General features: G+C 38.6%; 2 protein-coding genes across 3 annotated transcripts in view; both read right to left on the reverse strand.

Moving 5' to 3' along the window:
• The window catches only part of LOC138049038 (REST corepressor 1-like), a 20,925-nt gene extending 16,834 nt beyond the window's left edge, over positions 1-4,091 (reverse strand). The window contains exons 1-3 of one of the 2 annotated variants that reach the window (XM_068895148.1): positions 3,877-4,091; positions 2,910-2,957; positions 1,892-1,951 (exon numbers count right to left, since the gene is read on the reverse strand). In XM_068895148.1, the coding sequence (XP_068751249.1) occupies positions 1,892-1,951; positions 2,910-2,957; positions 3,877-3,883 (115 nt within the window). In that variant the 5' untranslated portion in view covers positions 3,884-4,091. Of the gene's footprint in view, positions 1-1,891; positions 1,952-2,030; positions 2,319-2,909; positions 2,958-3,876 lie in introns of those variants that run through there. The other variant, XM_068895147.1, reaches the window with a different exon arrangement.
• Positions 4,092-7,112: 3,021 nt separating this feature from the next.
• Positions 7,113-15,016, reverse strand: LOC138049039 (D-aminoacyl-tRNA deacylase-like). The gene is made up of 6 exons (XM_068895150.1): positions 14,862-15,016; positions 13,178-13,268; positions 12,267-12,366; positions 10,006-10,138; positions 8,990-9,099; positions 7,113-8,076 (listed from the first exon to the last, which is right to left on the reverse strand). Exons 1-6 carry the CDS (start codon positions 14,902-14,904, stop codon positions 7,930-7,932), a joined length of 624 nt encoding a protein of 207 aa, XP_068751251.1. The 5' UTR covers positions 14,905-15,016; the 3' UTR covers positions 7,113-7,929.
• Between the last annotated feature and the right edge of the window lie 2,484 nt (positions 15,017-17,500).

Raw genomic sequence — 17,500 nt, forward strand, 5'->3', positions numbered from 1 at the left:
ATGTTGACGATTCATATAATTTTCACAGAGAATTTGTCTTCGAATTTACGTCAACCAAAACAACAACAAGAGATAAAACTCAACTTATCCTCAAGACTTCGTGAGCAAGTTGAAATTCAAATGCGATTGATCATTTTTTTCAGGGTGCAAACAGTTTAGTGATTTTGGTAGTATAACAAACTTGATACTTCACCCTGCTAACTGCCAAATGTAAGAAAAAAGGACCTTGATACAATGACACCCAATAAAATTATAACAAAATAAATTTCCCAGTTCACTGGCAGTCGCATTGGTTATCTCATAGAGAGCAAACTTACTGAATGCTGATTGGCTGAGATTAAGAAAACTTTCATTAATTTTGGTATTGCCCCGAGCAAAGTTACTTTATTATTTTCACATAGTAAATGTTTTTAGCAGGGGTGATTTCATTGCATTGGAATCGTTGTACAAAAGTACGATTCCATTCAGATGATTCTTGCGTCTTACAATTCGTTAACAAATGGAAAGAAACAGCGTGCATTTTTTACCTTCTTAATTAATAAAAGAACATTTTGCCCTTTATATTATAAACAAGTTATCGCAAATTTCCTTGTAAAATAATAATATCACTAACCTTATATTTTCAGAAGTTGCAGAAATAACCCTTATTGTGAATTTCTGCAACTTTTGAAAACACATGTGATATTAATCCTTAATTTTAATCAGCCCTAGGTGATTACCGATACAAATATGATTAAGTGATGCTATAATCCTCGCACTTATGAACACAATTTTTGCAATTGCCTAAAGAAGCCTGAAAATTTCAGGACTTCAACGGGGTTTGAACCTGTTATACCGGTGCAATGCTCTAACCATCTGAGCTATGAAGCCACTGATGTTGGGAGCTGGTCAATTGTGGGTACCAATGTTCCCGTGAGGAATGAATCAACAATGAAATGATATATGAAATGGATCATATATGAACTGTGGATATGAAATCAAGTGAAGCTATGATCCTTGCAGTTATGAACGCAAGTTTTGCAATTGCGTAAGGAAGTCCTGAATTTTTCAGGCTTCTTTACGCAATTGCAAAAATTGCGTTCATAACTGCAAGGATCATAGCTTCACTTGATTTCATATCCACAGTTCATACATGATCCATTTCATACATCATTTTATCGTTGACAAATATTATTGTTATTTACGTCACATTACTTTCAAGTAATTACTAACAAAACATAAATTAATTAAACCTTATTGACTGACAAGCATGAAACATTACAAATTAAGCAGAATGAAGTGAAACACACCATAAAACTAACAAACATGAATGATTCATTCACTTGGAAAAAATTCTCCCAAATATTCAATTCCCTTCCATTCGTTTCTGGCAAGTGACCAAAATACAGCCCCTGATTCTTTCCTTTTTCCCAAAACGCCCAAGTAAACTGGTTAATTTTCAAAGTTGGTCAGAATTATCAATAAAATGTGATTTGACGATGCAATTCATGAAGTCTGTGCTTGGAAGGAAAGGCTAAAACGGACGCTTACGTAACTCAATTTGAATCGAGCAAAAGTCAGAATATTTACGCTTGTCACAACTAAACGATTTCGGCCAATAAAGTACAAAGGTTGATATCACTTTTCAAAGAAAGGCGACAAAGTGGTTAAAACCATCACAATAGTGGGTCCTGCGAGAGGTTAAAGTTGTAATTAGCATTTTACAACCGAAACAGCGATCCGAACAGCTTTTGAACTCGTTGAAATTAAAATAAGTTGACTCTTCTCCGTCGAAACAGATTACAAAGCGTTTTCCCATCTGATTTATCCTTGGTTTAGGAAAGAATCATTGCAATTGGTCGTAATTATCGTAAAAAAACATAACGTAAACATATAGTTAATTGAAGCTTACTATCTGAGACAAGCTGTGGGATAATGGCTTGGTACTCATGTCCTACTCGCATACCGGGTTCTGAAAAAGAAAAACAAGTTAACTGAGAGTTCGATTGTTTGGGTAAATTTTGCCGTATTTCATTCATTAAGTTTCTAACCATGATATTCTCCATCGCTATCACTCTCCGTCTTGGACACGTGCTGATTATTGTCAACTTCCATTTCGTTGGATTCATCTTTATTCTTCCCATCCACTTTGGAATGAGCCATGATCGATGTTCTCGTTTCCGAAGCCATTTAAATGTGGCTAGATTTTTTAAAGCAACAAAATCTTGTGCAAAGAAGGTTAGAAAAACGCTTGGCGTCTTACAGGACGACGTCCATGGAAAACAAAAAGAAAAATAAAGCGATTTTCCCACTCTTCTGAGATGAAGGCGAGTGAAACCGACGCAAAACAGCGGGATCACGTGACTTATGGTCACAGTAATGTATGATAATGTATTTAAAAGATGATTGTGAACGAAGAACAGACAACAAGGGCTCCCCAGGGGAATGATTCTCTTCTTAAGTGTACACTAAAAGGAAAAATACACATAGCTCGTCTATCTCTAGTGTTGCTTTCTCTTTTGCTGCCATAAGCAACGTTACCGTGACAGGACGTTAAGTTAAAGAGACTAAAAAAAGTCTTTTAATTCACGCCTATCCCCCTCCCCCTAAACCTCTGAAATTGTTGATAACTTGACGCCCATCAGAGGAATAGAGGAAAAATAGAAGGAGATGCATTGAACTGTAAAGCACACACGCAAGACGTTCAGGGCGGTTATGAACGTACACAGGAGCCCATGGTCTCCATGCGCAAAAAACCACCATTTCCTGCTGTTCCTTTTCATGTCGTCAGCCAACAAATTTTGCATCACGTCTTTAATTTCTAACTGAATGGAATAAAATTTTCGTCGCTGCTTTAAGCCAATAACTCCAGAGTCCGCAGTCCATTTTTTCTCCTCTTTACATAAATTATGAAGAAATCCGTTAAATACCTCTGAGTGCCTCTTTCCTGTAATGAGGATGCCGACTCTCCTTTTTGTCTGTTTGAAATAAAGTTGTTCATTTTCTCTCAGATTTTACCAAATAAGATTATTATTAACCTATCAAGGTAGCCTTGAAAACTCAATTCTAACGATTCTGACTGGTTTCGTCTTTTCCGTTTGTGTGCGGAACCAACAGCAGGTTTATGAGGTCACACTGTACTTTGCCGCGTTAAGATACGAAACATATGGATTTAAATCCAGATTAAAGTGGCATATTGATTCACCGTGGAGTCAGTAATTTTCTAACTTGTCTATGTCATCCTAGGAGGAAAGTACGCGTCTCCTAACAAATATGAAACTCATTGAACGTTCTTATACCCTAAAGTAAAGAAGAGGAGAAACACCGGAGAATACACTTGTAAATTATTCATAACAACTATAGATTCAAATCTTCCCCGAGGATTCACACTCTAGAGTGACTCCAGGACCTCAATGACAAAATTAACTCCCTTTCGATGCAATAGAATTCTTTATCCCAGTTAATAACCTGTTTTGTTATTATCAATTACGTTAAAGATAAAGAAGAACTGAGCAAGTCTGTTCAGTTCAAATGACTCAACCGGAAATGAATTGTAAAATTTCTTTCGGGCTAAGGAAAATATGTTCGAGTCATTTACATGCCAGAGACATCAAATGCCGGTGCCAGAATAGTCGTTCTTTGTTTAAACAATCTCAAATTCAAGAATTTCTTTCGGGATTATGTCAACAGATAACCCAATCACGGAATATATCCTTCTAGTCGCTTCCAGCGGGGAAAACATAGCTGATAAGCCATTTCAGAGTAAATGACAAGAATGGAAAACTGCTACAAAATAAGGTTGTATTATAAATACAAGCGAAATAGTAAATGGTAGAACACAGGGACTGGCCTGCCTTATCTAATAGAAGTTAACAAAGGTATATTTAAAAGTACCACCTTTCATTTCTCTCTTCAAACTTCGCCAATCCCACGGCTGTGAGGCCTTGAGTAAGGAATGGGAACTTTCGAAGCCCTTTCGGTGCGATTGATGGCTATTTCAGGAGTTATTAACGCCTTCTCTATACCCAGATATAATGGGTAACCAAGCAGTATATCGGCCGGCTAGTACTTATAAAGACATATATTTGGCCTCCACATGTCTGTATGTATGCAAATTTATCGTGCTATTGAATGTTATTCAAGCGTGACCAAAATCACGTGTGCATTTGCATTTGAAAACAGCGATTGGCTGATATTCTAGCTTGGCTGATCTTTAAAAGATCGCTCAAGAGCGCTGCCCTTTTTTCGTGGCTGCCACGAGCACTGACCACGATTTGTCTTGCGTACAGGAAGCAATTTCACGAAATAAATCGTTGGTTTCCCAACACTCACTTAAAACCGATCATGCGTGCGAGAATCACGATTTTCCTAAGCACTCCTTACGATTAACTTTTGTGAGCAAATCGAATTTAAATCTTCCGAGCACTTAAAAATGTATTCAGAAAATCATATCCTGAACACCAATCCCTCCCTAACCGCGCAATCAAACTTCAGAGATCTTGAACACCTTCCGAGAAGCAGACTAGGATGTTTTCGGTGGCACTTGGTACCCGTCGGCACTATTCTGAATTGGCCGTACTGGACTAGAAACCCCATAACAACGGATTTGTTGAAGCCGATAAAAAAATTAGGAGAAAGAATTCAAGCAAACCTCACCTGCTCTTTCATTGATATGACAGTTACTTTTAGAAAAATATCACAGAAGAGAAGGTGCAACCCTCCCCCCCCCCCCCACCAAAAAAGATAATAATAAAATTACGAAACAAGAAAGTAACTAACGAGTATGAAACCAGTTTACATTTAATGGGTCACGTATTCCATTTTACTATCTTATGGAGCAGGAGGACTAATATTGTTCAAAGGGGAAAAATTAAGCGCGCGAGGTGTTGGATCGAGAGCCATGCGCGGGACATTTCTTGCGCGTTTGACTCTCGCGTTACCCGCCACGGCCTGAGCGAAACAATAGGTCAATATCTTTTGAATCATATTCAAGTTCTTTCCCTTAAATTATTACAATTCAACTTGCAGGGTACAATAAAGTTGTTGTTGTTGTCGTTAAGTTGACGTGGGAGCTGCGCGAAGTGAGGAGCGTTCGAAACAAGGTTACGTTTCACAACGCAAACAACGGATTCAAGTTAAACTGCGTTTATTCAACTTCATACTTAAATGTCCAAATAAGTGCAAAAATACAGCCACTGGGAAAAATGTGTAGCTACCTCCAACAGGTTGATGTAGAGAAAGTCAATTTGCCCAGAAAGAGGGCGCATTAAAAAGAACTAAGAAACTTCCCGTCAAAGTGCTGGAGGAAATTTACTTAAAATCCATTTTACCAGCGGTAATAACTTATGGTATTGTGGTGCGGGGAAACTGCAGCCACACGAGTTATCTACCAGAATGAAAACCTTGCAAAGCCAAATTGGCTGCCAATTTCTTATACATCTAAAAGAAGTCTCCATCTCCTGATGCGCGATGTTTTGAATGACAAAGCCTTATATGAAGTTAAACAACATTCGCGTAGGGGTGGCTTACAGTTTGAAATCCCGAGGGTGAAGTACAAAGTGGGAAAGGAATCAGCACAATACAGAGGTCCGGTAATCTGGAACTTTATTGATAGGTTCACAAATTTTAATGCAAACGTTCAAAAAGATAGTTTAACAAATATTTTAAGAAGGCTCTCACGAAACATAAATAGCTTCTCATTCGAAGTACCCATGACAGCTATGAAAGACCGAAATTTTGTATATTTAAGTATTATTACATTGTACCACAGTTTCTAGTTTCAGCCGAAATTTTTATTTTTCAATGAACTTCATTTTATTACTTTGACATTGAATTTATTCCTAACTTAATTATAGTTAGTCGTATACTTAAACACCATAGGATTTTCTATACAAATTATTTTGTTTATTGTTTCACATTTATTGGTTATTGTAAGTCCACATCAGCCCCATTGGCTGCCAATATTGTAACCTGCATTTCTAAATAAAAATGATGACGATTCACCTGCCACGAGAGCTCGTCAAGAAGACCCTCTATCTCCTATACTTTTCTAGCCTGCGAACGCAGGCGACGTATTTCCGGCGGTCGTTTCTCTCCTCCGAAAGAGAGAAACGACCACCGGAAATACGCGTTCGCAGGCTAATACTTTTCCCTTCCAGTTGTAAAAGCCAATCAAGGCAGAGCTATCTCAGCGTCAAGGAAAATATGACACTTCGCGTGAAAAACCTGTTCCTAAAAATAAATGTACTCGGGAAAGGGTTGGCCCAAGGAATAGAGGTTTTGCACGGCAGACATGTTGCATGGCAGGAACAATAGATTCTTTTTCCTATGGGAAAAGTTTCTTCCTAATGCAAAACAATTTTGTTGTTCCTGCCATGCAACATGGCTGACGTGCAAAACCTCTATTAGTTGAGATTGAGGATCCCTTCGATGAGCTCCTCACTGCCAACAACATCTGGGGCGGATCCAGATTTTTAGCAGAGGGGGTTCGATGAAAGGCTGCCACTTTTAGCTGGCCCCCAGTAGGGGGCTTCCGGGGGCATCCTCCCAAGTCTTCGGAAACGAGATTTCCGCCATCGAGGCAAAGTAAGCGTGTTTTAATACCCCTTTTTTTAAAGTTAAAATGACACTCTTTTTGCATCATTATATAACAAAGCTGCGTGAAAACGATGTAAATTTGCATTTATAAAACTATGATTATGATAAAGATATACTGCATTTTAAAAGAGCCACATTTACAGTGAATCAAAAATTTATTTGTTTTTTTTTATGGAGGAAAAGTTTTAGCTTTATTGAGCAGCAGTCGTCGTCGTGTCGGTTAAGGCCGGGACACACTAGGCGATAAGTCGCTGCGACACGTCGCGGGGACAAGTCGCCGCAACAATTCGCCTTGTGTGACACGGTTAATTTCATGAAAATCAATGTCGCTGCGGCAGAATTTTGTCGCCGCGCTCAGTCGCACGAATTCAAATTAGTTTGAATTCGTGCGACTTATCGCAGCGACAAAATTAGCGAAAGCAGAGTTGTCGCATCGTATGTACACTTCCGACAACGAGTCGCTGCGACAAAATATAAATGAACCAATGAGAGAGCGTCATATGGTCAGCCATATTGAATTAGAAAACTAGTTCATATTTTTTATTATTATTTTTTTTAATTTCCTCCATTTATTTATTTTACATTTACATTGTACTACAATATTTGAAGATGACGATGCTATTTGTGAAATTAAATAACAGGTTTCAAGAATAAATGGAGAGGGCAAGATATAGTTAAACTAATTACATGCCCTTTGATAACTAATTACATGCCCTTTGCCCTTTTAGTTCATATTCCCCCTCATACGAGATCAATGCGTGTGTACCGAACAGGCGTCGTGTCGCAGCGACTTGTTTTGCAAGTAGTACACATGGAGCAACTTGTCGCAGAGACATGTCGCTGCGACTTGTCGCCTAGTGTGTCCCGGCCTTTAAGCAGGATTGTTGGCGCGGGAGGCAAATAACGAGCGGCAAAGCCGCCCCACGGGAGTGGGGAGGGGCGCTGTGTGGGATACAGAGCCCCTAGCTACGCAGGCTTTCTTAACTCCAGATTTTACAACGTAGAATATGAAGACGATGCTGAAATACACACGATAGCGCAATTAAGATTCTAAAGCGACGTTTTCTTTGACTTCAGTTTGCAACAAATAAATCCTTGGGACAATACTGTACTCAGCTATTACACCGTCTCCTAGGATTGGCTAGGAAAACAATGGACCAAAACAAACAACCAATCAACGATGGACACTAGCCCCAACAACAATAGAGCTGCGTCCTAAAGGGATCCAATGAAATTAGAGGTGGTAATGAGCTGTGTCCTTATCGGGGAATCCTTCATCCATCAGTTGGTCAAGGATACGTGCCTTTACCGAGTGATGCTACCAACCGAGTGTAACACCTTCCCTGGTTAAATTCACCTGTTATCATCTAAGCTCAGTTCATTGAAATTATCTACTTGTTGCTCAGGATCAATACAGTTGTTCTTCTCCTCATCGGCGAAGCTGGTTGAAGGTTCCTTCTCATCTTGCTTTTTGTCTGTCGCTTTGGAATTCCCCTTTCCCTGAAAGTAAACCATGCAACAAAAATGAAGAGTATCTTAAGTAGCTTGCCTTAGGGTCTGTGTGTGTGGTGGGAGGGGAGGGGAAGGGAGGGGGGGTGAGGTACTTTCTGAAATCAAAATGTTGCATTTTGTGATTTAAGAGCACGAGTGATGTTTCGAGAGATCTTCCTCGCAACAGGAGCCAAGAGATGGGCAGATCCTAGCACCATAAAAACATCAGAAACATACTCGTACTAAGGATGGCGACACCTAAGCTTTCATCAACTCTGTTTTGCTAATAATATTATTGTGAACCATAACTCCAACTGAAACAAAGCAAAATATTTCGGGCTTTGTGGCTCGCACGATTCTCGCTGCCACCAAAACTGGAGAACCTGTTAAGGTGGCTGAAAGCAGTTTCACTGCTTTTAAGAGATCTTTTAAGAAGGGTCGTCACTGTAAACAACACTGTATCATGTAACATAATGTTATGGTACCATATAAAACACCAATAATTTGCTTAACAATAACAACAATTCAAAGCTAGACTGAGCTCGTCACCTTAGATTTTCGAATAACTAAGGTAGCTCTGAATCCGCTCCCATGAACTTTTTAAAACTTTGACTATAGTTCTAACTCAGATTGCCAATTACTATTCTAAGATCAAAAATCAGGGTCTCCGAGTTCACTTTTTAGATATAAGCAAGTAAAGACAAAATATAGGGTGTATTTGGAGAGCTTTCATGTTGCCATGGTAACCTATTGCATCACAATAGTGGGTGCATTTTGATAAGAAATAATATTATTGGTGTTAGAGCATTGCTGTTACATGATACTGTACAGTAGTCATAACCCTTCTAATGAGAAGGTCTCTTAAAAGTAGTGAAACTGGTTCCAGTCAGCTTAAGAGGATAATATCACATGTATTCCATACCTGTTTGACTGGTTTTTCTTGTACTGGTTTTGGTGGAGGAGTTTCTAATGATATTGTTACTGGGCCATCATTTTGAATATGAACCTGCATGTATGCTCCAAATTTTCCATCTTAAGAAAAGCAGCAATGAGGTAATTAAAAACAACCAAACCAGTCTAGTGAGAAAAACTGCTCACACATCAAATTGTATCAGCCATGTTAATTGAAAGTACTACTATGACCAAAAAATCAATTCTTCTTTTTCTTTGGACTTCATAACTCTGTTAACTAAACACTACGTGGCCCAAGTTTTAAGCCTTGATTTAAAAAAGACAGCTGTTTTTAACTTGAATTTTCCTGTCTAATGGTCTGCCATTAGTAACTTCAAAATCTTGAGGGAGCCGGATCAAGAAGAAACAACAGCAGACCCACTAGTTTGAGAAAGCAATGCAGCATGGGAGTTTCGCTTTCAAACTTTTAAACTTGTGTTTTGCATATATAATAAACTGCATTTACACACTGAAATCTAAAGTCAGTGAGTAAATGACGTCACTTTCCCTAGATCTAACCCTCTGAGGTCCAGTCGATTTGTTTTGAACGTGAGAAATGGCAGACCGTGAAATGAAGAACTTCGCTGGAAGTAAACAGCCTTTGAATAAAAAAAATTGCCATTTAGGTGTTAAGCAAACACACTTTCAAAAGTTGAGAAGTGATTTTTTGATCATAGTAGCACTTTAACATAACCCGATCATAAACCCATAGAGCAATAGAGCAGTGGACTACCAAGTGGGATGTCAGGAGTTTGAACTCACGCTGGACCTTAAATAACTAGAGGAAAGTGCTGCCTTTGTAATAACTCTTATCTTTTCAAAGTGACAACTTGCCCCTTATCAATGTTTGATAAAACCAAGTTTTCCTGTTTTACTCTCCCACTGACACAGAACCACAGTTTCTTTACAAACCACATGTTTGTTTCAAATGTCAAGGGAACTTTGCCACATGTTGGAACAATAACGAAATTAGAATCAGGATCTTACCTTGAATGGCATCTGCTCTGTAAGCTGACCTTAGATGCTGCAGAAAATCTTGATAGAAATTTTCACTCTGCTCACCTCCCATGGCTAGATGGTAGTCAGGCTTATTTCCCTTAAGAACAGCTTGTAAAGTGAACTGCAAGAAAAACAACAAGGTGACTTTTGTCCCTGTTAGGAGCTCTTGAAATTTTTTTTCCTGAATAACCCCTAGTCGACATCGAAAAAGAAAAACTAACATCGAAAAAGAAAAAAAACTCATTATTACACTACATCACCTCCTCACAAACAATACAACTAAATTAATTACCGGTAATTAATTAATATAATTTATTTATTTATTTACAAACAATAATATTAGCAATCATACTCATTATAATAATACAACTCCTCATTACAATACATCATCTCTTGTGTTACTAGTGGGTTGACTTTGTTAGTTCTCTACTCCGCTCAGAGAGGTTTTTGTTAGTTTTCTCCTTTCATGAAAACCAAATAAATTATTTAAATTAATTAACTGTTCTGCTTTAGGGTCTTGCCATTTGCTGACGTCATTACAAAGGCAGCACTCTCTCCTCACTATTTAACCGTTTCACCCCAGAAGAGGCCCCCAATGATAAGTAAAACTGGATGGTTAGGAAGGGGGGGGGGGGAGGGGGAGGATTAAAGTTCCACAAGGTAGACCAATGCTCAATCAACTGAGCAAACCGCTCGGTGGTAATGGATGTTAATGCTGTTTAAACTCATCACCAATTGATGAGCTTGGGAACTGGTGCCTTAAAAGTTAGCGGCCAAGGGGCCCGAGGTCATCCAGACCCAGCAGGGAGGTATCCATGGCAACCCAGCAAGCGGAAACCACCCCAAAGCAGCTGCTAACAGGCATCGCCACACTGAAACTAATCCACTGGAAATACTTACCTAACCTAATACTTACCTCCCAAAACAAGTTGCTCTGTAGGAAGGGAGGGCGGGGCTAATCGATCTGCAAAAATTTGCTCACAAAAGCACTGATCCACAACAACCATTAGAATGCAAAGCTATACATGAAAGCCCCTTCAAATTCCAGGGGCACCCCACAGCTCATGTGTGAGAATGGGTAAGACCGCTGGCAGCATTGGCTTGAGGTTAACATTGCCTAAATTGCATTTAGAACAGAATGAAGAATAGGCTCCCCCACTTTGCCTCGACCCAAGACCCCACTAGTTTTTTTGCACGCAGTTTTTTTTCCCTTTCCTGACTATCTGGGAGCCTGGAACAGGCTACACAGGTTGGTTTTTTAGGAGAGGGGAAAACTGAAGAGCCCAGAGGAAAACCTCTCAAAGAAGAGTAGAGAAACAACAAACTCAACCCACAGAGTCTAGAAATGATCTCACCACTGCGATACCCCTCAGGAGGCCAACACGGCCTTCACCATCTCATTTGCAATCAATCCTACGTGTAGGTTACATAGAGCGGTTTTCAATTGAGTGTCAAAAGTAATCAGCAAATTGCTTTGGTTTTACATTACTTCACTCAGTGATTGGTTCAAAGTTCTCGTGCCATTTTTTCAATCAATCAGAAGTGAAACCAAAACCAACCGTGGCTTGAACATTTTCCTGCGATTTGTGTCGGCTACGTGCAATTACTTCAAGTTCTGATTGGTTTACTGGATTGTCTCCGTCCTTTTTGATTGGCCAAAGTAATTACTTTGGTTTTGGTTTTACGACACTCAATTGAAACTCGCTCTACTTTGTTTCATCCAAAGTAGGGAATTGGACTGAATTATGTCACCTTCAAAGAAAGTTTGAAATTGTATGGACACCGATGGGAGAAGGTGTACATGTATGAACAAGGAGGTAAGTTTGTGATCGAGAAATGTTCAATGAAGAGATCACCTCAAGAAGACTATAAAAATTAAAAGGCTAAATCAATGTGAAAAGAGAAACTACAAAGAAAAATGTTGATCAATTTAGTCAGTTTATACAGACTCTCACCACAGTCTGAATGTTATGGTAACAAAGAATAGTCCTGTCTCTTGTTTTAGTTTCAATATTGCAAACTTTGATTATAAAAAAGGCTAAAAGTCATCTTAAAAAGCAACTATTATGACAACAATGCAAACTTTGTTCAGTGGTGAAGATAGAGTACAAAGAAAAGGAAAAATAGCTTTGAATAAAAAAATAAAATAAAATAAAATAAAAAATAATAATAATAATAAATAATAATAATAATAAATAGCTTTGAAACTTTAACTTCAACTATAAAGAAAATTGATTTATTTCTCATACCTGACTCACGCACAGAATTTCCAGGTTTTTATCCATGACTGACTTCTTCCATCTTTGACCATCGTCATCAAAAACCCTCAGGTTAAGTATTTTTCTTACCCTTTTAAAGAGAAAAAGACATGGTCTTGTTCATAAAATTTAGCAAGCAATAAAGACAGATTGTCCAGACTCAATGACACAGGGATGTCACTGAGAGCATGCTGTTGGCAAATTTCCTTGGCTGAAAGAGATCACTGCACTGCTGTGCAAATTAAAACGCAACAAAATTAATTTTCTAGAGCTTCACTGTTACAGTCAAACTATGTCATGCATGACCAGTTTTGAAATTTGAACTGAGTATTCAAATCTGCATGCCAGTTTTGAACTTTGCTCTCGAGATTCTGAATTCCCATTGTTGTTTTGTTGTCTTGATATATCAAAAATAGTTACTGGTAGCTATGAACATTCATTTTGTTATAAAATAAACAGTGTTTGAAAAGTGAAAACTATTTCAAGCATTTGATGAATCATTGTTGAGTTATTGTACATTCTTTGCACCCCAACTTTAAGAAAAATCTTCAAGATTCCATTCAAATCTCTGACAATTTACCCAGTGAGCATAGACACTCTAAAACTCACTAGAGGGTGAGCAAGAGTGGGCCATTTAGGAAAGGCTCTGCTGGCAGGGTGCGGAACATCTAAAGAGGAATTTGAATGTTCATTTCAGTCTTGTGGATACTGGTCACACGTGAAATAGCTTGACTGTAAAAGATAACTTTCAACACAGTATTGAGGCAAACTAATGCTAAGTTATATAAACAACAATAAAATTAATTATTAATGATCATGATAAAGATAAAAAACCTTGGCAAATTGGTGGTGACCAACAGAACTAATTCATGGTGACAAAAATTCATGTTCATTCAACTCACATATATTCAATTTCCTTTGAAGTATCATACTTTGAGATACCCAACAAAACACACAGTCCCTTTCCAATACAGCTTATAACCTCACCATCAACTGCAAAACAAATGTTATAGCAATAATCGTAATAATTATAATGAGTTGAGGTTTGACCACAAGTTCAAAAATGAGTATGACTAGGATTTCCAAAACCAAAAAACTTAGGGAATTTTTGCCAAAGGCTTTTACTGCACCTTATAAAATTCATGATGGGAAAACAAAAGAAATGTTTTATAATCAATATCTGTATGGTATATCTGATACAGATTTCTCTTCATTTACGTAATTATTTCTTTCGATTTTCCCTGTTAAAATGCCTTGAATCCCCAAAAATACCTTGTGTACATTACATGTAACACTTAAATGCTGACATTTAATTAATAAGTCATGCTTCACCTCGAGTTTGTAAATGTGATACAGATTTGCTGCTCAAATTGAATATATTACATAAAGGGAAAGTTTAGTCCCATGACTTTGTTATCAACATAAGTGGTTAACAAAATATGTGATATACGGTAGCTCATACAAAATGACAGAGATCCCCAGCCTGCATGGCAAATGTTTCAGTAGGGTTTCACACGTAAGAAACAAGGGGGAACACGAGTTTCTCTGTATCAGCCATGCAAAAGATATTGCAAAAACTTCCTCTTGTTACATTTTTGTTAGCCCTTATCTCATTTTAGTTGCACCCAATTTTATGCTGTACCGTCATTGAAGTAGATGGCAAATGTTAACACTGGTGAATGAAATAAAGAGACATATTTTCAATGGTGACTCAGGGATACTCAGAAAGCTCCTTTGCAGGAGTCGAACCAGTTTGGATGCTCTTTCACAACCTCATTCCCAGGGCCTGTCTTCTCTGTCTCCTTTGTCATTGTCAATGTCTCTCCTCAACAACAACCTTGAAAGGAGGTAGAGAAGAGAGACCTTGGTATCAAGGTTGGTTCTTTCACGGAGCTACACAAGACTCATTGGAGCTAAGGTTATCAAACTAGGTTCAGGTGACAATTGCCCAGCTTTACTGCGAGAACTGAAATTGTCAAAATTCTCATCACTGAAATGGAAATTGTTAACCCTGTTAGGTGAAATCAGGAGATCATATATTTTCAATGGTGACTCTGGGGAAACTTGCAAAAAAATCTGAATGCTCTTTTGCAGAAGCTATAGGAGACTTTTCGGAACTATTGTAGGTCACACAGCACGTGGAAAATTTCTTGCTGTTCAGTTTAAGTTTAATGGCCCAAAGTATAGTTTCCTTAACACAACTTGCTTTAAAAACGAGGTAAAAGAAGGATATCGTGTGGAAAAAACCATTTCAGATAGGCCTTAATTGTACTTTTCCAAGGGAGAAAAAGGAGGGCATGGGATTTCCACATATACACATACTGACACAAGGGGTAAAAGGGTAGAAGTGGCGTGATAATTAACATGCAAGGGGCTTTTCCGTGGAAAGGATTTATTTGCATAAACCGAGGTGCTTGTTAAAGCCGACGCAAGCATAAGCACAATTCAAACAACAGACGGCCGCTTATTATTGTGTCGTTTTAAATTCGTTTGGACAGATCACATGGCTAACGAAGACTACGTAATGGATGGGAGTGGCTGAGATTTAAAAAACAACTGCCGGTACGGAAATACAAATGCACTCACCAGAAACGCTAGCAGTTGTCACACGTTGAACAATTGCTCTCATCTGGAAAAATCATTGATTTGTTGATTTCGAACAAGGGAAGAAAATTTAAAGCTAGAGCTGCAAGAGAGCTGCAACACAAACTGGCGGACAGCGGGAATAATGAGCATGCGCAATAATGTGTATCCTCAGGCTTCTGCGCGGCCCTTTTTCTCAAAGCGGCCAAAAATAATCGTAATTCGCGGGTCAACAAGGCGACATGGCTTTCGGGTTATTTGTGGGTGCTATTGCGCTGTGGTACCATGTTTCGGCCTTCTGCTTCCTTCTTAGTTACTTTGTTTCCCAACTGTGAGCGTTTAGTTCAAGATCAAGTGACACTGAGATGTGCTCAAAGACAGACGACGTCGTCAAACAAATCCAGTAAAAGATGTGGGCTTTCATTTTGCGCCTCCGCAAAATATCATTGAGTTTTCGCGGTGTAACAGGGCGCAAGGAAACAGCTTTACCAATCGGTAAATCACTGGACGGTCTTCCAAAGTTTTTAAGAACAAAACCGAAGACAGCTTTTTGTCAAGGGAAAGCACACAGAACAGAATTTTCTTCGCGCTCGCTTAAAGTACGACAAACTCAATCGACACAAAGGATCTTTTGTGCAAACAGTTCGTGATACTGAACAACGTGGTTTCTTCGCTTCAGATTTTACGCTTCTTCAAAGATTTATAAGAAAATAAACCTGGATAAAGGATACTTAAACTGCTTCAGGAACATATGAATGTGGAATCGAATGTAAAAGACGAATAAACACGCTAGAGTTTTTTTCCTGGTGAATTTATCATAGAATGCGCAGGTGACTTTTAATTCGCAAAGGGTTTTTTTTAACAGCATTAGTAGCGCTATTGTTTAGGCTCGCAAACTTTTCACCGATTTTCCACGCTTTTTTTGTTCGCACTAGCTGCTTAAAAAATATACTATTTTATTTTTAAGATTGGGCACGAATTTCCTCTTTCTATCAACTGTTTTTTCTCTTCACACCTTAAACCATACTCCCTTTCCGAGTTAAAAGCTGTTTCTTTTGGCAATCACTGGTACTGCCAATATTAATTATCATTAGATCGAAGAATTGTACTTTTTTTCTCCAGTAGACAGCAATGGATAAGCCATTAATTTTTGGCGAACTGTGTTAAATTACTGAAATTGATTGAGATGAATTGCAGTTCGGTGTGGACTGGACAAGACCGCGACAGAATACAGCCACATGTGCTAGTGATTTTATAGCATTTAAATTTCGCTACACTTTCTGCACGATGACGATAAATAAAGAAGAAACTATTCCGACAAAATTGCAATAAAAGAGATAAAAACAACAGCATTACGTGGATCTGTACAATGTGCATCGAAATGAATAATTGTATTTCTTTTCGGCGATGAAAGCCAGTCGTTTATACAATTGACAAGTTCATAGCCTTAACTGTCATTCTATTTGTACAGATGGTAAACATTGTGAATTTTACCATAAAACTGATGAATATTATAAATTTTTCTGCCGATGGCGAAGAGACGGTGATTTTATTTCAATAAATTCACAATGTAATGAATTTTATTTTATGTACTCCGTTCGATGTTTCCGTTAGATCTGCAGTGCCCTATCGCAAATTAAAAGAGTACATCAACAAGTTTTTGCTAGACCAAGCGAAAAACGAAATAGAGTAACAAAAGTGTCTATTATATTTGAGACTGTGATTGAGGTGACCGTTATTTTTTCTTGTTTTGGTGTGCGGTTTAAATTGACTCTTTTATAGAGAAGTAATCAACAGAATGATATATTTTATTAAATTTTGGTACATCTGCCCAAAACGTGTCCGGAAGGTGTGCAATAAGGACGAACACCTGGCAAACTTCTCTGCCACTTTCCATTTTGCTTGGTTAGGCGATGCCCCGGGGGCGATGTACACTCTTTTTTGCGATGTGAGGCAAAACATTTCTTAAGATGTTCTTAAATTTACATCTGACTTTGTTTTTTCAAATGTGCTTGTAGCACATTTATTAAGTTTTAATAAAGCGTTGTTGCACAACTGAGCTCATTTGTTAACTTCACTGAATCTGTAGCGCAGGGAATAACACCAAACTTTGAGGAAATGCCTGCGAACGACTGCGAACGCGTGGGGACGGTGAGCGTTGTCTACGTACAGTCCAGGCCTTCTCGATTTTTGGGGCAAGCGCTTCTGTCTCAACAAACACCTAATCGAGAAAGAAAGGTTGTGTTTCTAAATCACCGTCACCGGCCGAGTACATTACAACCGACTAATCTAAAATAGCCGCCTTTTAATGGCACAGATGGACCCTGTAAATTGCCCGTTACGAGAAAGAGAGCACTTTTAAAATCCTGAGTTGGGCTGCCGCAGTACCCTTCTGAAATCATCACTATCGGCCAATGAACCGTGAACTGCTTCCCTAACCCAGTCTTTATCAATTTTTACTTGCAAAAAGTGATGGACTACTTGTTAGGATGTTAAGAAGTATCAATGAACGGGTAGATCAGTGTGGTGGACTCCCAGCAAAAAGTGACGCTCGTCGCATTATGGCTGTGAAGGAAGCTGCCTTCAGTGAGATACACACAGGGAACCTTAGCGACGCAAACAAGAACTATCACTAGCTTCAA

This window comes from Montipora capricornis, chromosome 5, assembly GCF_036669925.1.
Source record: "Montipora capricornis isolate CH-2021 chromosome 5, ASM3666992v2, whole genome shotgun sequence".
NCBI classification, from domain to species: Eukaryota; Metazoa; Cnidaria; class Anthozoa; order Scleractinia; family Acroporidae; genus Montipora; species Montipora capricornis.